The 24,195-nt window shown below is 39.2% G+C and overlaps 1 protein-coding gene across 5 annotated transcripts in view; it reads left to right on the top strand.

Moving 5' to 3' along the window:
* Positions 1-24,195, top strand: part of drp2 (dystrophin related protein 2) — a 190,699-nt gene that overhangs the window by 109,161 nt on the left and 57,343 nt on the right. For all 5 annotated transcript variants that reach the window (XM_084950478.1, XM_084950497.1, XM_084950489.1 and 2 more), the window contains exons 3-4: positions 2,325-2,499; positions 23,718-23,874. In XM_084950478.1, the coding sequence (XP_084806604.1) occupies positions 2,453-2,499; positions 23,718-23,874 (204 nt within the window). In that variant the 5' untranslated portion in view covers positions 2,325-2,452. The remainder of the gene's footprint in view (positions 1-2,324; positions 2,500-23,717; positions 23,875-24,195) is intronic.

The raw sequence follows: 24,195 nt of genomic DNA, 5'->3' as shown, positions 1-24,195 counted from the left end.
AGACGACTGGATTGGACTTTTGTGTTCTCACTTGCATCTCTGCAGAATAATCTTTAGAAAAGGGTCACCGTGCAGTGAATATATCACATGGGACAGATTTATTGATTCTCTGAGTCTCTGTAATGTAGTAGATGGATGAAACACCATTCTTTCAAAAGAAATTCCCTAATTTGATGTTTTGATGGTAGTGTAAGAGAGCATCTGTCACAGGTGTTCTGCTGTGTTGAGAGTTGGTGACTGTGAAGGCCTTAGCATATGATTCACACCATTTTCACACTCATCAGACCATTCAGAGACCACTTGAGACCTGGGGATGCTCAAAGAGACCATTCCCATCAGGATAGAGATGTCTCGTCACAGGATAAAGGTGATCACCCAGAAGAACTTTGTATTGACACAGCAATCCTTCTTTCCAAGCTTTCGAATAGACCCATTTTATCATCAACATCCCGGGAGGTTCTGAGCTTAATTTCTTGATTACTTTGTCTCTACTTTGTACACTTATATTTAGAATAAAAGCATGCATTGACTTTTTCCTATAAAGTGAGATGAATAACCTTTGAAATTTCATGAATCATCCATAAAATATCAGAAAGTAATGGAATTACCAACTCCATTATCAGTTTCAAATGTCTTTGCTTGTCTGACAAACTTTGACAAAATCCCCCCAAAAAGGGAAAATGAAACAAGCAAACAGTAAAAACAAAAAAACAAATGATTGAGTTATTAAAAATAACAATAAATGATCAATATTTTTTTTAATTTGTCAAACACAAGAACTAAAGCTCAATATAAATAAATGAATACAAGACCAAAGATTGGACCTGGCAGGTCAGCATGCAGACCAAGAATCACCTGTGTCGTCTGAAGTCTTTTATGTGTTGTTTTTACAGTCTTTACAGTCCCAGCTAGTTTCAAAAGTAGACATGGCGATAGCTTAATCTGTTTGAGTCGACCACTGAACCTTTAGTGGTTTAAGACTTATTTTGATAGGTGCATATTTGTGTGAGTGCAGTATTTTGTCCCTTTGCTGCTTTAGATGGATGGCTGACTGCTCCAGTGAGTGTTAAAGGTTGGGTTCTCCTGTGGGGGAGATATGATCAACCAGTTTCAAAACAATCTGATAAGAGCCTTCTGACCAACACAGGGGAAGCTGCCGGTCATGGTGTGTGAGCGTGTATTTCTGTGTGTGTTATAAAGGCTGAGGGTGTAAGCTCAGATGCCCAGCTGCTTCAAAGGTAAAGGTTGTGAAATGAACACAAGAGACAGGAAGCCTCAGACAGCCCAGTGACCGAACATGAGATTTATCATGACCTGCGAACCTGGAAAAGCTTGTCCTGCTCCGAATGCCACTTATTACTCTGTGTGTGTATTTGTCCGTATGATAGGCCGTGTGTGCTTGTGTGTGTGGACTAACTCCTTGATATTTTTTCCCCCTAGCTCCATCAAGAGGATTGCACCTCTTCATATCTAGCCTTGAATACCCCCTCACTCTAAAAGTCTGTGAAAAAGAGGCTTTTTGTCTACGTTTGTTTCCTGAGTTTAATGGATTGGAATAATGGGATAAAACTGCTGGTGTCTCATGAATCAGGTTTTCTGTCTCACAGACCGGACAGGGTTATTACATATGGCCCCGATTTGTTGACCATGCTTTTGTGTGTGTGTCGCGCTTCACATTTTGGGATATTGTTTATTAATGGTTACATAGTCCTTACTGCTTTTAACGATGATGCGCCCCCCACCCCCCAAGTTCTAGACTTTATGTGGTCATGATTGATTAGCATGCAATTGCTGCTTGGCAGATAGTTTGACAAATCTGCTCTCAACAGTCGACATTTTTTGTCTTGGATTCATTATTCACTTTCATGTTAAGAATTAATGTGTCCTGTCTTAAAAGTGACAAAACTTGGTGATTTTATTCCGATAGATTTTAGTTTTTAAGACCGTCAAAAAATGGTTGGGAATTGGGTTTATAGCTTTAAAAACATGTTTTTATAGGTTGCTGTGTCTGTATATATGGCTTTCATGTTTGTGAAACAGATCCAGGCTTGTCAGACACCAAAACATATCAGTTTAATATTGTGAAGAAAGAATTTAATGCATTGGAAAGCCATCACTGTAGCACCGAATCTTTTATCTTTTGTTTCTTTCTCAACTAATGTTGTGTCACAACAAAAGTTGAGGGGTTTTTTTTGTTTGTTTTGTTTTTTTTTACCTCAATGGTTTTAAATATAAGAGCAGAACACCATCTATCAGCAATCAATTCAAATTTGTCCAAACTGTAATACTCACCTGTGTGTGTCCTGCTGTGTGTGTGTTTTTAGCTGCGGGGCGGCCTTCGTGGCCGGGATGCCACTGTGTGCCATGCCAGTCCACAGTGGACGGTGAGGGGCAGGAGGAGGGCACTGAGTGTAGGAGACTGAGAGGGGGTGGCCCGAATCAAACAGGAGAAATGAACCTCTGCTGGAATGAGATCAAACGCAAATCGCACAATATCCGGTAAGTTAGCACTCACGCTGGTTTTCACAGAGGTCAAAGCCATTTGGAAAAGCTTGGAACCATCTGTATGGATGATTGTCTCAAAGAAGCATGCCGTATGTACCTGGGAACAGAGGCTGACTGCAGACTTTTTGGGTGAAATGAACTCGTCTTGATTGCTCGCAGTTGACATTCTCAGCTCTATGGTAACAAAATTGCTGATTGCCCTTCTGTATCTGCTAGTTTTTCTCAAAAGATATAAACATGCTTTTTTCAAGGCGCAGATGATTGTAAGCTGCATCCAATCAGCTTTTTTTTATGGAACTGTTTCACCATCATCACAGTCCAAACACATCTTGGCATGCTGAGATTCACTCAGTTTAACTTAATGTTTCTAAAGCCAGTTATTTCTATTGGAGCACTGATGGAAGGAACGAAAAAGGCAAAGCTTATTCCTGTCCTCTTTATAAGCACTTTAGAGATGCACAATGAAGTAATAATGTAATGTTGGAGTGGCTTTTGGCTTTACAACATCTATACATAGAATTTGTTTGTGCAGCATCTATTAATAATAACCCAGAGTTTTAAAGTTGCACCCTTATTTATGGCTGTTGTCATTTTGTGGTTATATCCCTGTGGGGAAAACAACAAGTTCACATGCAGCCCGTCACACAGTAGCACCGGAGCTAATGTGATATCCATTTACACTGTTCTTTACTTGTTTCCCATTTTCCACCTAATGATTCTTCATGTTGCTATTCACTGTGTTCAGGTAATTAAAAGCATTGTCTGATAATGTGCTGTCACACAATAATACATTTCAGTTCTCTTTCCAGTCAGCTTATTAATTATTCATATAATATAGGTTAATGCTGCCATTGCACAAGTTGTACTTGAGAGATGTGCCAGTGAAAAACAATTATGTTCATGTTATTCTTTGATGCTTAATTGGAAACTGTCCGGGCTTGCTGTATCATTTTTATTTCTTCAATTCAACTGGCATCCTGTTTAGACAATTGGCCCCTTAATTGCTTACTTGACCCTGATGTATCTAAGAAGGGGGAGGGGGAGGTTAAGGAAGGATAGTTGTTAAATTGGGTAGGACAGTTTCCCCTGTAGTCCTGTGTAATGAGATCACTATGGATGGCCTGCAGTGGCTGTTTATATCCGAGCAACACTCTGACTTCATCAGGGTGAGAGAGGAAGAGAGGAATACAGGACGACGTCGATGCGGGGAGGAGGAGAGAGATAGAGAACGGTTATTAAATCTTCACACGAGAGAGATGCTATGTAGGAAAATGGGAGTGGCAAGAGGGAAAGAATGAATGAATGAATGAGGAAGAGCTTTGCCGAAGAGCTGTCTAACCTTGAGGGTGAGTGCTGTCCAGATGAAACGCCTGACTGCGTTCAGTGCCAGCAGCTGGACAAGAGCAGACAACTGGCTTTATAATGGCCTGTCTGGCACTGATTGACAGGTGGTTGAGGCTTTGTTCTAATAAAGTCACGAGAGCTTCCTTCTATTGTTTAAAGTCTCCTGCATTATCCTTTATAGTATACTGTACCTAGACTGAACTAATTTAAACTTTCCCTGTTGTACTGCAGTATTCTTTTCTGAAGTCTGGTTAACAGCTCAGTGAGGCTGTAATTAAGCACTGTAGTGCTTTGAGCTAAGTGCTCTAGGTGACAAATGTGCACCTTTGCAGTTGAGGTAAGCAGGTGGAAGGTTAACAGGTTTTCCAAAGTAAGCATACTGGCCTTTCCTTCCTTCCATTGGAGAAAATACATTTAAACATGCCTAAAATGGCATATAGGCGCATTTCCAGTTAAAAGGAATGACAGAGTCTGTATTAGGTGAGACTGTGTTTGTACAAACACAGCTGGCTTTTGAACAGGATGCTGGGATTTGAATCTCATCACAGATCAGGTTTCAGCTTGAATCATTTTCACTCACTATGTGGTAAGGATTATGAAATGATTATGATTTTGATTAAAATACGTCTTTTTAAAACTTTGAGGGTGGTAGACAAGTCTTTTTTTTCACCCATGATTTCCAAGATGCCGATGTCTCTAAAGATGATACTGCCAGTACACTATAATATTATTATATTTTTATATTTCACACACAGCATCTATGTTGGCCAACTTGTTGATAACAGCTTGAGGTTACAACCTTTTTTTGGAAGGGGGGTTATTTCTTGTGAATCACTAGATCTGTTGTGCTTCACTTTGCCTTTGTTGTTACTGCTTCTTTTTATTGCTTTTCCTTTTGGGTATGTTCTTTTCCTTGTCTTTCTTTCTTTGTCTGTTTTCCCTCCGTTGTCTCCCTCACTCTCATTAGCATTGCCTGTTTAGTTTTGTGTTCAGTTTCGTCCAGCTGCTCTCCTCGTGTTCTTTTCAGTCCATCCTTTTTGCTTGCCTATGTGCATCTCTGGTGCTCCTAGTTTTCTGTTTTGCTTTCCTTTGCAGCTCCTTCTATGTTCATGGTATTTTAGGTTTTCATATTTGGATTTGTGTGCATTAACTAACCTTTTCTTCTGTGTTTGAGTCCCTGAACTTTGTGACACAGGAAAGTAAATTCGCTGCTTATAGAAATTGAAAATAATAATAATAATAATAATAATAAATTTTATTTATGAGCGCCTTTCAAGGCACCCAAGGACACTTTACAATAGGATAAAACACTTAGTAAAACAATGGCAGAATAAGAACAATAAAATAAAAGCACAAGATAAAATGAACAAACAGTGGATTCACAGTGAATATGCAGATTTGAACAGATGAGTTTTGAGTTGGGATTTAAACTGGGGGAGAGAACCAATATTTCTTATTTCTGGGGGCAGAGAGTTCCACAGCCTGGGAGCAGAGCAGCTGAAAGCTCTGCTTCCCATGGTGGTGAGGCGGAAGGAAGGTACAGTAAGCTGGATAGAAGAAGAAGAACGAAGTGAACGGGCAGAACAGGTGGTGGTTAACAGGTCAGAAAGGTAAGAAGGAGCGAGGTTATGAATGGCCTTGAAGGTGAGCAGAAGAAGTTTGAAAATTATCTGGAATTTCACAGGGAGCCAGTGAAGTTCCTGAAGAACAGGGGTGATGTGCTGGTAGGAGGGGGTTCTGGTGATAATGCGAGCAGCAGAGTTCTGAACCAGTTGAAGCTTATGGAGGGATTTTTGGGGGAGACCATGCAAAAGAGAATTGCAGTAGTCAATACGGGACGTAACAAGACTATGTACAAGAATGGACGTAGACTGGGTGGAAAGAGAAGGAAGCAATCTGTTAATGTTACGTAGATGGAAGTAGGCAGAACGGGTGAGATTATTGATGTGAGATTTATAGGAAAGTGAACTGTCTAGGATGACACCAAGGCTCTTAACCTGAGGAGAAGGGAAAACTGTGGAGTTATCGATGGTGAGTGAGAAATGGTTTGCCTTCAAAAGGTTGGATTTGGTGCCAATAAGGAGGATCTCAGTTTTATCCTCATTGAGCTTTAGAAAATTAGAGGTAAACCAGGATTTTAACTCGGATAGACATTCTGTAAGGGAAGAAGGTGGGAGGGAGGAATCAGGTTTGCAAGAGAGATATAACTGGGTGTCATCAGCAAAACAGTGAAACTGAAGATCAAATTTGCGGAAGATGGTACCTAGAGGGAGGATGTATATTATAAAGAGAAGAGGGCCTAAAACTGAGCCTTGGGGTACACCAGAGGTGACGGGGAATAGACGAGAGCGGAATGATCTTAGTTGAATAAACTGGGAACGGTCGAGGAGATATGATTGAAACCAGGCAAGGGGTATGTCAGAGATGCCGAGAGAGGAAAGTCTGCTTAGAAGTACAGAGTGAGAAATGGTGTCAAAGGCTGAGCTCAGATCTAAAAGGACGAGAATGGTGAGAAGACCAGAGTCAGCTCCGATTAGAAGATCGTTAGTGACTTTAAGTAGAGCAGTTTCGGTACTGTGACATGAGCGAAAACCAGATTGAAATCTCTCGTAGATGTTATTATTAACCAGGTGTAAATGAAGTTGAGCTGCAACCACTTTTTCAAGTATCTTAGAAATGAAGGGTAGATTGGAAATCGGACGGAGGTTGTTAAAGTTGTTAGGATCTAAAGAAGGTTTTTTCAGTATAGGAGTGACTAGAGCAGTCTTCAATAAGGAGGGAACGATACCGGTGGTGAGAGAAGAGTGAATGATAGCAGAGATGAGTGGGAGTAAAGAAGAGAGGCAGGATTTCACAAGCCCCGTGGGCATGGGGTCAAGATGACATGTGGCAGGCTTTGATTTACATATTAACTCGGAAATATCAGATAAATCAGGAAGATGAAAAGTGGAAAACGGCTCAAAAAGGAGAAAAGGTTCTGGAGAGGGCGTAGACACAACATTTGATCTGAGTTGCTGGTGGATGTTATTGATTTTCGTAGTCCAGAACAGCATCAAGGAGTTGCAGGTTTCAGAGGAATAGAAGTGCGGTGGTAAAGCGTTGGGGGGTTGAATTAGTTTGTTGAGAACTGAAAACAGAGTCCTTGCATTACCCTCATAAGAACTGATAATACCAGAGTAGAAGCTTTGTTTGGCCTTGTTGATGGAGTCTTTATACTGAAGTACGTGGTATTTATAGATTTCTGAATCAACAGTTAAACCAGATTTCTTATATTTACGCTCTAGCTGCCGAGCTTTGGCCTTCAGAGCTCGGAGGTCAGAGGTAAACCAGGGAGCAGAGCGAGCGAAGGAAACAGAGTGGGTTTTTACAGGAACACACTGGATAGCAATGCCACAAAATGGCATTGCTATCCAGGTATTTGAAGTGATGGTAGAGCTACTTGATAGACAGTAGATGACTTCAGTTCATTCTCGTCAAACCATTTAATACATTTTGAGATATTTCTGTTAGATCAAAGTCAACACCTGACCAACACAGCCACCCTTACAGCGATGCCCCAAACTCCTGAGTAGACGGGGAAAAGCAGCTTTTCAAAATTTGCTGATTGCCCTGTATGCTCAGAGAATTTAACAAATTAAGATAAGGAGTAAACAGTGTAACAAAATGCATTCTCTAACAGACGACAGTGGCACTGTGAATTTATCAGCGTGACACAGTGTCGCTCAGCTAATTGGACTCAGTGCTGATAACAGAAGGTTATGGGTTTGATCACTTTTTTGGCGTCTTACATAGAAAATTGGCAAAATCATTACACCATGAGCCACTCCACTCACACTCACCCTCACCAGCTGTGTAGCATGTGCTATTGACTACAAAATAGCACTTTGATGCCTTTGGCAAAAGATGTAGACATGCTGTTTTTATTGCTTATATCAAGTTGTGGTTTAATGTCTTATGCAGCACTGAGATAATAGCCCCAAACAAGTGGACCACAGCATTGTATTGCACTGTGTCTATCATAATCACTGCTAACTGATTATGAATACATATATAAAAGAGACATTTATTACTCCAACCATATTGGTGAGACTATTCAGCCATCTGTAACTATTATGTAAGAAAATACAGTATGAGAGTGTAGGAGGTTTCAGTGAATTTATGCTATTTTTCTCAGACTGGTTTATAAAGGGATCAATTGTTCTTTTAGCTCTTTTGTCATTTATTCAGTGGACAATCAGAGAATTATCTTTGATTCCTTTTTCATTTCTCAGTTTGTGTCCATTCGACTGGATGCCTTTAATAAATTTGAAAAATCGAGAAAAGGGAGCTTATTTTGCCTTTATTGAGCCATGATATCGCTGAATGAAGCATCTTTTAAAACTGTGAGAGAAAAAAATGCTAGGCTTGTGCAGCTGTCACATTCCATCTGTCTTTATAGTTGAACGATCCATTTCAAAGTGAAGATTAATCCAACTAATCCGTGTGTGTTTCTGAAGCTATTATGTCTGTTTGTGATGGTGCTTCTACAGCACTTTGAAAGAAATGGTAATAATGGACATGTGTGTAATTGACTGGCTCTCCTTATATCTTATACTTTATCAGGGTTCTCAGAGGATGAATCTGACTGGCTTTTGGCTTTTACTCTATGCCACTATCCTGTTTATAGCTGTTAGTGAGTGCAGTTCTATTCAGTCCCATTAAACTTGGTTCAGACATCCATGTTTGATTCAGACTATTTACAGACGATAAAATGGGTTGCTAGATTAGCTGTATACTTTGAATGGTTGCTTTTTGTCTATTTAAAACCTCTTAGTCTTACTCATCTGCCCCACTGCAAGATTGCTGGCAATCTGACCAAGGCAACAAGTCCTCCAAGTAAACAATCTTATTAGTTTTTGTTCCTACCACTGAGTGGAGTGTTTCCATTTAATAGAGTGTACACAGTTTACCTTAAAAGGCTGTTGAAATAGAGGTGGCACAAAACAACACCCAACTTTTGATTAGGTTTGAGTTTCATCTCACAGCCCTTGCTGTTCACGTATGTTTTCACTAATTGTTTGGATAAATTTAGACCTGAAATCCACTCGATTATCGGATTAAGGTTGGAGAAGTTGGAGAGTCAAAGAAACCTAATTGCTGGTTAAATCAGGATTGGATGTTGAACTGCTGACCTTATGAGAAAAGATAACGGGCTTAACAATCTTAGCCATGAACAGTGACAATTTCTAATGATCCTTTCACAACAGGAACAAAATAATGTGTAATGTGACATGGCACTAAGAACCTCCTCAGCCGTGGCATTTATCAATTTAAATGTCATTAGGTGGCACATCAGCCTTTTTCCCTTATCAAGATTTTTGTAAAGAGTGAAAAAGATTCAGTTCATGGATTTAACAGTTTTGGAAAACAAAGCAAGCTTAACATTTAAATGTTCTGCCCATTTTATGTTTGCCTGATTTATTTTACCTAAAATCTTAGTTTGTGCAAAGGTCACTGGTTTAAATGGAATTATTTAACATGGCTTCTAGAAGCATCTTAACTATACCACATAACCCCTTCTGTAGAACCAGCTCCCAGTTTGGATTTGGGAGACAGACACCCTCTCTACTTTTAACATTAAAGGCTTAAAGTGTTCCTTTTTGATACAGCATATAGTTAGGGCCGGGTCAGGTGACCCTGGACCCTCCCTTAGTTACACTGCAATAGACACAGGCTGCTGGAGGCTTCCCATAATGGACTGTTCTTTCTTCACTCACCTTTTTTCACTCTCTGTGTTTATACACCACTCTGCATTAAATCTTAAGTTCTTATTAGTCTCTGGCTCTCTTCCACAATGTGTCTTTTGTCTTGTTTTCCTGCCCTCACCTCATTCTAGTTGTGGCAGATGACTGCGCCTCCCTGAGCCTGGTTACAGTTTCTTCCTGCTAAAAGGGAGTTTTTACTTTTACTACGCCCTCTCTATTGAGTTGAATTGAAAAGTGTAATAACAATTAAATAACACCTGTGTGAACAAATTAGTTGGTCATTTTAGTGTGGGAGGACAGTTTCAATCATGGCATTTTTCCAGTGAGGCTGGAGCTACCACATCCTATTTTTGCATACTGTTGTAGTCAGACAAAAATAGGCTGTTGCTGAATCATCACAGTTCATTTGCAGGTATGACTTTGCTTCCTCCAAACAGACTTTCTGCCATAGTTTAGTTGATTAGTGTTAACCATATTGATAACAATAACAAGCATTGTTAAGGTTCAGGCTGTGCCACGTAGGGACATGCCCACTGTTATTCACTGCAGGGAATGCCCACAGGGGTTCGTGTGGGTAGCTCAGTGGCATGCTATGAATTTATTTGCCGCATGGCTCAGATAACTGCAGAGAGCCAACCACCCACGCTCAGCGTCTGTCTGAGGGCAAAGGGAGACCTCTGAGTCTGTTTTTGTCTCCATTTTTGTTATTATGACAACACCTCTATCTCTATTCACATCTATCACGTCTATCAGTGTCCTCCTAATTCAAGATATCTTTTATTTCCATTTACTTTGAATTTTTGTACATTTTCCTCTTGTTGATCTCACCTTGTTCTGCTGGTGCTATTTTTTTTTCTTGTACTATCCTCCACCTCCACATCATCCTATGCTTACTAGCAATTCTAGAGACGGTCCGCCTTTGGTTATTTGTGCCCCACTTTTCCTACATCACCCACAGGAAAAGCTACAGTATGATCCCCGCAGGGCTTATTTAGCTCCAATTACATTTAATGATAATTAAATTGTTCAAGGCTGGGTTAAAACCGATTCTTCTATTGTTGCTAGTGACAGGGCCTGATGTATGTGGCACTCTTTTGGGAATTTTAGCCATCAATCATTTAGTCACTCGAAGGAGTGGATTTTGTTTTTACTGCTGCCTGAGAATCATATTGAGATCTAGGAGTTTATTTCAAGAAAAGGCTGCATTCTTCTAAAGTGCTTTGTATATATTTGCTCAGACTCACTATGTCCTTGTAATACTGATGGATGAGGTTTAAGCCACGAGGCCAACTGCTGTAAATGTGGCCCAGATTTCAGGGGTTTTAATTTTACTATTTGTAAGCCTTTTCCGTGTCTTAATCAATTACTAAATCAATTCTATAATAATTTAAAGAGTCCTAACACACTCCTTCCCTCTCTTTCCTTGAGAGACTGCCATTGATGTCACGCATATCATGCTGCTCAAAGCGCATCTGGTGGCAAGGCTGAAAAAACAAACTTTGATACACTTTAATGATAAAACAAATCATTGGGGAATTGGGATCCCCATGAATAATATGGCAAGTTACCACATAGTGTGTGTGTGTGTGTGTGTGTGTGTGTGTACAAACATTAATCCTAAGCTGTAAACAGCTTCAAATTAAGCAAGAGTGAGTAGAGCACAGAACTATATCTTCTCACCAGTCATTTGATGCAGAACAAATCAGAAGTGGTTTGTGCAGATTAGAGACAATGTTGGACATTTTGGACCACTGCAGTGTTTGACTAGCTGTAAAAATAATGAGGCTTTGTGCTCACCCTGTACAGAGGTAAGCTGAATGGTTTATATGAAGCAAATCAAATCCAAAAATTGGGAGAAACACCGTCTTTGGGAGTTAGAAGACAATGAGGGATTTGGATGTGTATTTATTTATTTTTACATTAGCCCTGGTTGCATTCATTCTCCCATAGTAAGAGCTGCTTTGGGGTCAAATGTGGATCAGCGAGCTAAAGATTTTTCTATTACACCAAAACAAAAATTGTTGTAATTATAGCAGTTGGATACAAATTATAAATATAGCTGAGAATTTAGGTTCTTATAAAGTAGTTACTGTTTCCTACTGGAGTGCAAATGGAAGAAATTATTAATATCAGAAATAAGAGTTTGGCTTTTTAGAGGAGGGAAGAAATAAATTATGATGTAGTCAAAGCAATAATAGGACATATGTCTATTCACTCTTAAATTCCACAAAACAGTAAAGTTTTGGTCACATCTTTCCCAAAGTTTGCTTGTAACAAATGTATTGTCAGTTATTCATATCACCTGATAAATCCCATCCACTGTAGTATAATGACTGCAAGCTTTTTTGGGGACTTCCCATGTAAGCAGTGGAAATCTAGATATTTGACACTCAACTGCAGAACTATATTTTAATTTACCAGTGAAGGGAGCGTTTTCATCTGCATGATCTTTTGGGTGTCTGTGGCTCAGGAGGTAGCATAGAATATCTACTAATCGGAAGGTTGGTGGTTCAATCCCTGGTTTCTGCAGTCTGCATGTCAAAGTATCCTTGGGTAAGATACTGAACCCCAAGCTGCTGTCAAATGAGCTCATCGGAGTGTGAATGTTAGATAGAAAGCACTTAGGCATAGAAAAATTGCTTGTATATGAATGGATAAATGAGAAATGTTATATAAAGCGCTTTGAGTGCTTGAATAGAGTAGAAAAGTGCTATATAGGAACCGGTCCATTTAAACATTTACTTTAAAAATTCAAGTATAACTAAACATGAGCAGATGCATATGAGAATCATTTTAAATGTTGGATACATGTTTTACTGTCACTGACCACAATTATTGTGGGTGCTATCACTCTTTCTGTAACATTCAACTTACCAAATACTTGATCTTGTCCACTGTAAGAACAATGAGAAAGTCAGTTGATTCTGTGTCACCAAAACATAACAAGTGTGGCTTGTATTTTAAATCATATCACCTCTCTGTAGTGTCTTTTCTTCTTCCTTATGGATCTACTTAGATTAAGCTTTGTTGTTGTGCACAATCATTTGTTTAAAACAACTAATTACCTCATATTTTAGCTTCTAAAGGATTAAAAAAATATACAGAATATACAGAATGCATTCATTTAGTTTGTCATTTACCTTGCTTAGTGATAAATAAAAAGCTGTTAGTTCAGTAAGTTTCACTGTATGATCTAATTTTTCTTTCATTTGTCATCTTAGACTGCATTGAGTACTGTGATGAATTAGGAACTCAGTAGTACCAGGAAAAAAAATTAAAGGTGTTGCTTTGCTGTAACAACTAGAAACCAGGAGCTATCCTTGCAAGTGCATTGTTTAGTTTAAAATTTAGTTGTCTAACGTACTGCTTTGATGTATTAAAGTATAATAGTAAAAGTATTTGCTTTAAAAGTTCATACCTGTTTTGACTCTTTATCTTCATTTAAAAGGTCTGGAAACTGCAAAGAGAGGCAAGTGACAGAGCAGGTATCTTCTACACTCTTTAGAAATATGGAAATATAGAAATTAGTAGAGGCCAGTTGAGTACAGTGAAGTCACTGTCATGTTCAAGAAACCAATTTGAGATGGTAAATTAGTATTTTCTGAAGTACTCATACCAACCAGTCTGTGTACAACCATGCCATGCCAAAGTCACGTATATAACCTTTCTTTCCCATCCTGATGCTGAACTTTAGCAGATACCATGTCTTCGTGACAAAATATATTGAGTTCCTGCCATGTGATTGGCTAAAGATATTTGCCTACAAATAGTTGAATAGGTGTACCTAATGAAGTAGCCAGTGAGTTTTTATGACAGTTGTAATGTTCCACGTATTGGGCACTTTTAAAGAAGACCTACTTTTTTATCTACCTTCCCAAAACACTGAAAAACAAACAAAACCTTAATAAACACTCAGTTTCTCATTACGAAAGGTAACAACAAAAACACAAATTCTTCTAGTGTCCCTGCAGCAGGACAATATTAGTAAAAATGGTTGGGTTGTAATGATTATTATTATTTGCTGAAGGAGGTGTTTATTTAAGTGGCTGTGTCATACCAGCTTTTCTGATATGGCTCTGCAGCTAACTAACATTATTAGTCTGGTTCAACAGAGACACCAGCAATACACTGACTGCACAGTGCTTTAGCGAGGCAGTGTGATGAATGGCTGATGACTACCCCCTCTTCAGTCCTACTCTTAGAATGTTTTTAAAGCAGCTGTAGTTGTTTAAATCACTGAGTATTGAAAGTTCCATAATTTGCTACTTTACTAAAATATGTTAACAGTTTCACACTTCTGTCAGCTTCTTGTTCTGCTTGCTCCTCCGCAACAAGCTATCTATAATGAATGAAAGGGGAAGTAGTGATATTTAGGCAATGCAACTAACCAACAAAGGACGGATCCACTCTGGAGTCCCAGCACCTCTCCATGTGGCTTATTGTTAAAATTTAACAGATTAAAAACAGGAAGAAAAAAAAATTCTGCAGAGTCTCATAAGCATAAAATAGTGATAAGTATGCTGATCCATGTCTGGATGAATGAACATAAACACATTAACTTACACACGCAGTAAAACGAAATAATGTTTCTGGGGGAAAACATCTGCTCTGCAGGCTCACACCAATATGCACGCAATAAATCTGGAAAATATATCACTGGTTTTCCTTATTGTCTTGACACTGAACATATACACTCAGGTGTTAAAGAGGAGTGGGATTGTATGACCATTTCAGCAGTGATCTCTCGTGCTTCTTATTTGTCATCTTTTATTTCTTTCAAGTGTCTCAGCTTCTCCTAACACCTTTTACACCTTCCCTACTCTGCGCTGTGCTAATGATACATCCTGGGTATCTGCTGGGGGGAAAAAGCAAACTGTTTCCTTATTTGTATTCATATGTACCCACTCAACCCTTGTCTGTATATCCATGTCTGTGCATTTGCATTTGCATTGAAATTCCGCCCGGTTTTCATTCACATCTTTACATACCAGTGCAATGTCAAATTGCTCTCTGTAATATGCGAACCATTATAGCAAGATACATTTATAATATCATATCTTTGTCTACTGCACATATTGTAGGCATCTAGCAGAACCCTCTGAGACTATATTGACATATTGTATTATAATTATGATGTGGAAATGTGCATGATTCATATAGGACATTCTGAATGTAGATAATTATAGCAGTGAGTCACTGATTAAGATGGTTTAGTTTCTGTTCTTAAAGGTAAAGAAGGAAAAGAAAGTAGAGAAAACTATCTTCTCTGTTGAAGTAACCAAATAGATTGCTTTATATGTCTAAATATTCCTCAAGTTGAGATTTGCTACTAAGGAACAGCGTCAGTATTTTTGGTTTCTTTTCTTTTTTTACTAATGTTTGTTTTGTCACTCAGAGCTCGAAGCATGCACAGTTTCCTCTATTAACTCATGCAGCTGGGAGGAATTTGTTACAGGAATGTGTTCCCCATGGCTGTTATATTTTTTATATGTTCAAATGCATACAGTATTTCCAATTGTGGAAAATGGCTTCAGTAGGTGCTCTGCTCATGTCATTCGTCACGTCTGTTCCCCACAAATATCAGTAAGATTGCTCTTGGAAGAAATCCTTTAGGCTAGGAATCAGTAAAACTCCTCCGCCACAGGAGAAGTCTCTGAATGCATCACACATGACACGATCTACCCCTGCAAAGAACAAAATCAAAAAGGGAAAGAGGAGGGAGAAGCTTGGGAAAAGCTGGTAAACATGAACATGCTGTTAGCAGTGTACTTTTATGACACCATATAATTTATTGATATTGACAGTCACAACTTTAAATTACCTACTGTTGTGATTTTAAAATGCTTTGCAGTGTGAGAAACTTATTTTTGTGCTCAAAATAGGCTCTATGCCAGTATGGTAATCCAGCTCCAAAGATTTTGGTCTATGGATTACACACATGTGTGTCTCTATATAGTTCAGAAAATATATGGAGACACACTAGTTCTTATTTGTTTACATAAAATTACAACTAGTGTGTCTCTATATGGAGTAGGTTTTTATCCAAATTTTCCCAAAGGGTTTTTTAACACAGCAAGACATTGTCAGCGGGCTGGGTCTGTGATCCAGCATTTTGAGTTTATTTTGTATTTTTGATTGTTAAATTGAAATCATGTGAAGTTCTTCTGTTATTATTTTAGTTAAGGTTTAGTTGAGTTTTGGTCCAGTTATGTTTCTTCTATGTCTCCTTGTGTCTTTTGAGTCTCCCCATGTGTTTCATGTCTGCATGTTGCATGTTCTATTTGTCAAGCTCATGTTGTCTTGTCTACGTCACTTTTCTTGTTCCTGTTTTTATTGTGAAGAGTCTGGTGTTCCATGTTCAGTGTGTTTAGTTGTACTTCCCCTGTGGCGTTCAGGTTCATTTGTGTCAGCTGTTTTCCCCAGGTGTTCTCACTTCCCTCATTACCTTCCTGTGTATTTAAGTCATCTGTCTCCCTTTGTTCATTGTCGGTTCGTCGGTTTTTCTCCCTCTACGTCACGGCAGGTCTCTCGTGATTCTGTTCATGTTCATGTTTTCCCGTCATAGTTTCTCGCATGCACCTGCTCAGGTTCATGTTCATGTTTCTCTTGTCATAGTTGTCATAGTCGTTCATAGTTATTTCCAGTTTAGGTTTTAGTTCTTGCTCCTGTTTGCCATGCTTTTCTTTTGTTTTCATGTTCTTACAGCCAAATAAATGGCTCCCTTTATGTTTAAACTTCACTGCCATCTCTCCCTTGTCTGCTTTTTGGGTCCATCAGCTGCTCAGCCATGATAGAGGTTTTCAACAAATAATTTGTAAACATGCTAATTTTTTTTTAAAAAAAGCACAAATTGTACATTGTATTTTCATAGAATAACATTGTTTTTCCAGAAAAAAACAAAAATTAACAGTATTAATATTATTCGCCCCCTATTCAGCAGAAACCACTGCTCTCCAATAGTATACTTTAACTTAATTTAGTTTAAAGCTAGTAAAATCAAGATAAAACTTAGGGTTATCTTCCAATTTATGCGCAGTCTAAAAACTTCAAGGATTTGAGCCATCACTTCAAAAAGCATTGTGCTGAAAATAAAATAATTGTCAGATTTAGTAAGCTATGGTTTTTAGGACTCAAGTGCAGGATCCAGGCAAAACAGGAAAAAGGCAAGAAGTAGTTGAAATCACTTTATTCAGTCAAATTATTTACATGACAAAACCTACGGCGAACACTGGTAACTAAGGTGTACCTGGACAAAAGGGCAAATCGTTTACTAAGCAGGAATCTTCCTAACTGGGGTGAGAGACGGATCAGAGGAGCAGAGACTGGTAGAAAAGGGTAGGGTGAATCTGCGAGAGAGGAGAAGGTGGTTAGGCAGGGCAGAAAATCCTGGGAACAAAATAATAATGGAAAAAGCCTTACTTGGAATCCAAGCTAGTTGGACAAGGGAGGAGGTAGTGGAAGAACCCTTGGTCCAAGAAGAGGCTGACGGTGGGCAGGCAGGCAGGTGATCTAGGAGCACTTCTGGAAAACAGTGAATTGTGATCCAAGGCAGCAGGAAATAAGCAGCGTCCTCATGTAAGTGCACATGAGACTAACGGCAGTTAATTGCATCTGATGATTTGCAGGAGATCCCAAGAGGAGAGACAACCTCTAGCTCCACCTCAACAGGTGGAGGATAATAGCTGCTGTCCAAAAGCAAACTGCAAACCCAGGCCTCATATGAAAATTCATCAGTTTAAGCTTGAGGAAAATGAATGCTGATGCTCACAAAGCAGGAGATGGATATGCAAAGTTATCACAACATTTATAAGTGTCAAGAACTGGAGTGAAAACGTCATCAAGAAATTCATAGAGAGTCACAAAGTACAGAACATAGAAGCCTGGCAGAGAAAGAAAGCAAAAGATTTCAAAGAAAACCAGTGAGAGATGTGTCTAAAGACCCCAGAACAACTGCCAAGACACTCGTGGATGCCTTAGCCAAGTTGGAAACTGTGGTCTCAAAGAAGACAATCACTAGAATCGTGCACAGTAATAGATAGTGAGGTTACAGACCAAGAAAAACTACAAACTTTTGCAGAACAGACAAGTCAAGATAGACTGGAGAAAGATCATGCATACTGGAAGTGAGTTCTGGAGTCAGATGAAACTAAACTAAAGCTCTTTGGCCACAGAGATGCTGCTTATGGTTGAAGAAAGAAGGGAGAGGCACATAACCCAAAGAAGACTGTCTCAACAGTGAAACATGGCGGTGGGAGTATTATGCTGTGGGATGCTTCAGTGCAACTAGAACTGGGAATATCATTAAAGTGCAAAGAAGGATGAAGAAAGAAGCTTATGTGAAGCTTATGTCCAGCAGTCAGCAGGTAACTGTTAGCAAAAAGAATATAGAATTGACTATTAGCATCAGGAGGGGCTAACAATTTTGACTCTGGCAGGATATATTAAAAAAAAAAAAGACAATATGACATATGTTAAAAAACCCCACACTGGCATAACTATGCTCACTGTACATTTACTTATTTGAGACAGGTTGCATTTTATTGCAAATGTCGGCAACAAAGCATGCTACAAGATTTTGTCTAAAAACATAGCCTAATATTTTTGAAATATGTACACTTTTCTGAGGAAAGACAATTAGAGACTGCAATTGGAGGCGAAAAGTAGTTGAACAGCAAGAAAGTAGTTTCTGCTCCAACAGGAGGAAAATTAATTTTAGCAATGGACCATTAGAGTTGTGTTCAAGTCCAGTTTTGTACTAATGATATGAAAGAGCCCCAGCCATTTATTGCTGCTTCTTGAATTACTTATCCAAATGTTGCAATGTCTTTTATCTGAACATTTTATTTTTCATTAATTTCTTATAGTTGTGTTTTGGCTTTTCATTCCACAAAGACATGAAGATTGGAAAAACAAACAAGCAAAAAAACAGACAAACCATAAGTTCTGAATGGTCATTTTAGTGATCCTTCTCATTTTTCTTGATCAGGTCATAAATTTATATTTTGTTAAAAGGTAGAAAAGCCAAATGGCTGCTCTCTGGGACTCTAATGTGACAGATTGAGCCACTTATCAGCCAAAGGTTTTGTGTAGTTAGATGTATGGGAGTGGCTCAAGAGTTGGGAGTTCGGCTTGTAATCGGAAAGTTGCCGGTTCGAGCCCCGGCTTGGGCAGTCTCGGTCGTTGTGTCCTTGGGCAAGACACTTCACCCGTTGCCTACTGGTGGTGGTCAGAGGGCCCGGTGGCGCCAGTGTCCGGCAGCCTCGCCTCTGTCAGTGCGCCCCAGGGTGGTTGTGGCTACAATGTAGCTTGCCATCACCAGTGTGTGAGGCACCAGCGCTTTGGGGTTCTTAGGGACTAGAAAAGCGCTATACAAATACAGGCCATTTACCATTTTGAAACATGCAAAGACTCACATTTTTTCACATTTTTGGCAGCAAACTGAAAGTACCCAAAGTACGACTTGGTTCGTTGGTGGAAAGCTTTCTAATGTGCTGATTATCTGCAACATTTAATTATGACAGAGTGGGTTGAAAACAAAAAGAAGGTTAATCCTTTATTGTATGAAGGTAAAAACAATCAAATTGAGTATAAAGCAGAATTCAAAACCAAAAGGAGATTTGGGGAAAAAAAATAATTCTTTATACATAATTGAACAAAATGCAGTGGTTGTGTCAACAGGGCTCATCACATTGGCAGCTCTCTTGCAATGTCTTTGCAATTGAGAAAGAATGAGATGAGGGGGCTGTGCTCAAAGCTTCTCTGGGCCTCGAGGCAACACGCTAGCACGCTACTCTCTTCTAAATCAGGAGAAACACTGAGCATATCCTCCTATGCATGAATTAATCATCGAACCAAGCACTATGTTTCTCTCTGTAATCTTTCTCACTGATTAGGGAATTGGAGTTTTGTTTGACCATATTATTTACTTTCGATGCTAAATCTCAAGAAATATTGACACACACCATTAATTTTCATGTAACACATTATTTCACCTGGTGGAACACTGACTTACACTGAAAGGTTAACCAAGGAGCAATGCAATCTAATATTTACACCCAGAACATTGTGATTGGCATTCTTCTCCAGAGCTACCACAGCGATGAGCTGATAATGATTCAGTGTCGTTTTCAAGGACACGGGGATGTTGATTGTTACCTCAGCTGCTGTAGCAAGAATCTGTTTATTCATATTCACAACAAAGATCAGTCTCTCTAATGTTGGGTGGCATATTTTATCTCTTATGAATCCCTCGCATGACACTAATCCAGGAAATGAAAAGGTCTGCATTCTTCACTATGACAATATCTGGTATTTTGAGTACCGGTCTCAATTCAGACCAGACTATCTCTTCGTGTGTGCTCGTGCAACTGGCTGCCTTTCAATCATTAGACTGTTGTTTGTGATGCCAGCAGATGACTCTGTACGTTGAGCGTGTGCCGTGTCAAGGGCAGACACAGGAAGCAGTCTGCCATGCACTCAAGCATTGCCATTAGCCCATTTGTATCGATTATTTCTGGCATTGCCATCAAGCCTGTTGGCTATTTTTGAGTAGCTTGAGACAGGCACAGATACATGCTTATGCACAAACACGAACAGACCCACAGAATGTTTTTGTTTTTGGTTAATTTTCTCTCTTTGTTCTTCAATGTGAAAAAAAGTTTTCTCTGCGCAATCCTGTAGGAAACTAGGTGCACGCCTACTGCTTCCTTAGGAATTTAGAGGGTACTACTACTGGCAGCCAGATGCTACTAAGGGAAAAAATGTGACCACTTCTGCAAAAGCAGACGTTTTAGCCAGTTTGCTGGTCTCAGCCATTCAGGTGTGTGTTGATAGAATGCCGCAATCTTCCCAGGAGTAGACATCTCAACAAAAGCTTTCCCCACATGCAGTGGTCAGACAAATTACAAACAAAAGAAAACAAATGAGCAAATACTAAACACCGCATATCACCACAAAGATGCCATATCGTCTATCAAAACCTGAATACGTTTGAATAAAGTAAGAAGAGCTCACCCACCAAACCTTTTCCTCTTTTGGTCCTTTCTTCACTCTTTTTGGACACATACAGGCAAAATCCCTGGCATCTCCTTATCCAGTGGAGCAGAGGCTGACCCATAAAAAAACCTAAATGAATATCATGATGTTTCCAGTTGAGATAAAATAACTTCAGTCAGCCTCACATACTGGCAAACCTTAAGCCTGGCCTCCCTGTAGCTTAGCAGGGCAGGAGTTGTTCTTGGCAGCCCTCACCATGTGACAGCGATTACATTCCAGCGCAGTACTCTATTTGTTTCACCCTCGGTGTGTGTAATGGAAGCAGCAGTGATCAGCGAATGCGCTCTGAGCTGTGTATGTGCGTGTTTCTTCGTGCCTGTTCTGATTGCTTGTGTGAATGTCTGCTGCATAGTTCGAAGCATTTTGAAGCTTCTCTGCAAAAGTGTCAGGGTCATCTTTTGATGGATGACCTTACTTAGATATATCCGAGGCCCTGGTTTGCTCTTACTTGAAACAGAAAACTCATTCCATTCATGCTGAGTGATTGTATGTGTGTATGTTTGGTATGGTTGTGTGTGTGTCCTTACGCCTGTTATGGACTGACAGCCTCTTCTGCAGGGGCCATGGAAAAACAGCTCCTCTCTGATTCAATTACCACAGCGAGTACAGCTGGAGGGGCAACAAGAGGCTAGGGGACATCATGGTCTGGTTCACACAGGTTTTCTGACACAGGGTTGAACAAAGAGGCCTATCAGTTCTGAAACGTGCACTTACAAGCTTGATTTCACCTTTCTGTCCTTTTCTCCTTAAAGTCTCGAAGCTTTCCCCACATGCGCTTTCTGAAACTGCCATCGCTGACCTGTCACCTAATCCCTTATGTGTCAGAGCCCATCTATGCTGAATTCAATTTGGATAATATTGCCTTACAGTCCTTTTTTCAGTCAGTAATATGGAATCGGCGATGGTGGCATGCTGTTGGTTCAGGTTGAAAGATTATAGATAAGTATTTTCTTAAACTTCATTTAGCAGCATGTAATTAACTAACCTTGTGTCTTGCAGAATTTCATCTCTGGTGGTTTTCTATTTGATTGCAGCTAAAATCTTAAAGATTTTGCTTTGATTTCACATAAACTGTCATCTGAATCAAGTTAGGTTTTTGCAAAGTCCTCTCTCATTTACAGATGTGAGCAGTAACACGTCTTTTTCACTCTTGCTTTCGCTCCCACTCATCATCTTTGATGTGACAGTGCTGGCAAATTGTGATGTGCAGGAATAATGATATTTGAGTGCTGGCTTCTGGTGTGTAATTGAAACACGAGGAAGCTTTCACATTGCCCCCACACTGCCGGTGCCAACTGTGCTACAAAAGCAGTACTTCCCTCAGATATCTCTTATGCTGCTGGCAGGTGGCAAACAGATAACTTCCTTCTGTCATGTGAACCTAGTTCATTTCAGCAAGCCTGGAAAACACTGTCATCTACAACTCTGTGCCTCTCACCTTGCACCGCTACCATGTGGCATTCTACATAAAAGACATTGCATGCATCTTTGATTGAAAGAAATATAATAGTCCAGTATTGCATCTCATTTTGCAGCAGTTACAGAATTTTCAGATTTACCATAAAAATCTTAAGTCATTTTTGACACAGTAAATCTTCTCTGATTTCAGACAAAAGTAGACCAAAAACGTAGCTTCTATTTAGTGCCTTGTTCCAATTTTACTGACTCAAAAGACTGAAAAAGTGTTGCTATCAACTTTTTGTAACACATAAATTTAAAATATCCCCTTGCTTCATAGGTTGAAAGACTACAAAAATAGAACAAAAGTATTTATATTTAGCAAATATAATAAAGAAAATGTAGCATTGTATTGTCATTTCATTTCACCATCACCCTGTCCATGGATCCAGTAATGCTGTCATTGTACTTGAAATTAAGGCATTCATTTATACAGATGTTTTTTGTGTTCACGTTGGAAGTACAGTGTTACATATAGTGCTACTCTATACTCGATCATATGTGTCTACCAATATGTTTAAAGTCTCTTTCTCTTTCTTGCTGATAAACACTTAAAAGGTGCTAAAGTATTTTAACTCTGCATTTTTATGTCCATGTTTTCCTGGTAGCAGTCTTTCCTCCTAGCAGTACTTTTGCAGGCAAGATGCTTCACACCTTGGCATATTGTTGCTACCTCTGTGTATAAGTTGTCTTTTAAATTATCACATGCTACCCCTCTCTAGCTTAGATAACCAGACATTACCATCTGAAGCTTACTTCAGAATTGATAAACCCAAGCTGTTAAAAAAAGAAACCCGTGTTAGATCTTTAGATTATGAATAATTCAAGATTGTTTAAAGGTATGTTGTTTTTGACTTATTCATCATCTAAACACAGTTTTGACTCTCGTTCTCAAATAAAAATTAAACATAGAGCAACACATTTGTGGGAACATTCTTTGACCTTTTTTAACCTGTCCGCTTCACACCAAACCAGAATGAGTGCCATTTAAGACCTACCATTTAGTTATTTTATTCAAATGTTAGTGGGTTGTTATCTTGCTGTAGGATGTACGCCTGACCAACCAGTCTGTCTTCCTTTATTACTTGCCCTTTGCTCACCATTCTCGTAGCTATAAAAAGTACTTCCTGCAGTATTGTCCTAATAATGTATTCCATCTGGTGGGAACAACAAAATAATCAGCATAAATTGGGCCATCTGTGGGAACTGTTTGAAAATCTTTTAAGGATTAATTCATATCACTGCTGCAAAAAAGCTACAATTTTCTTTATCCTTGAAAAAGCAAATTTCTCATGAAATATATTTTCATTTCACCTTGGACAGTGTGCTACTTACCTTTAGACTCTTAAGGTTAGACTTCAAATGGAAAAATACCTGGGTGACTACTGGAAAAATAACATGGCATGCAGGTGATAATAAGAGTCATTACTGAATTGCAAATTCAAGTGACACTGCTAATGAGTGGTTTAGAAGTTATCTAAGAAAACATGTAAACATGTTGCTATTGTGCAAAATAGGCTGCAGTGACCAACTGTCATCTGCAGCATTTGGTTGGTGAGTTGGACAATCCTACTGTTTGCTAAAGCAATGTGTTGCTGTGTGTGCTGGCAGGGTGCGGCTAGAGGCTTTCTCCGACAACAGTGGGAAGCTGCAGCTCTCCCTGCAGGAGATCATAGAATGGCTGACGGCCAAGGACGAGGAGCTGTCGGAGCAGCTGCCCATAGGAGGTGATGTGGGAGCTGTCCAGCACCAGAGGGAGTTCCACCAGGTAATGTGGATAATACCTTTTCAGTACCCATTTTACAAGATGTGGTTATTCTCAAAAGGAAAATTAGATACACAGCTTATTCATACTGAAAAATTAGCCAAAGAAAACCATATATGTATATAAAATACAACAGAAGCTAAAATGCATAAATGGATTCTTTGATTATATGTGGATAAGATTCTTGCTATATTAAAGGATTTTCTTCTGAGTTTTAAAAGCCATATATCTATGTCCGTATTAGACAATATGAAATTATACTGGGAGCAACCAAAAAGTCTCCATGCTAAGGTTTCCTCATGTAGAACACTAAACCCCCCAGAT

The sequence above is a fragment of the Perissodus microlepis genome, chromosome 2, assembly GCF_051167445.1.
Source record: "Perissodus microlepis isolate ML-2025 ecotype Zambia chromosome 2, ASM5116744v1, whole genome shotgun sequence".
In the NCBI taxonomy this organism is placed as follows: Eukaryota; Metazoa; Chordata; class Actinopteri; order Cichliformes; family Cichlidae; genus Perissodus; species Perissodus microlepis.
Note: the sequence above shows the minus strand (reverse complement) of the source record. Positions and strands in the feature narration are given on the sequence as shown.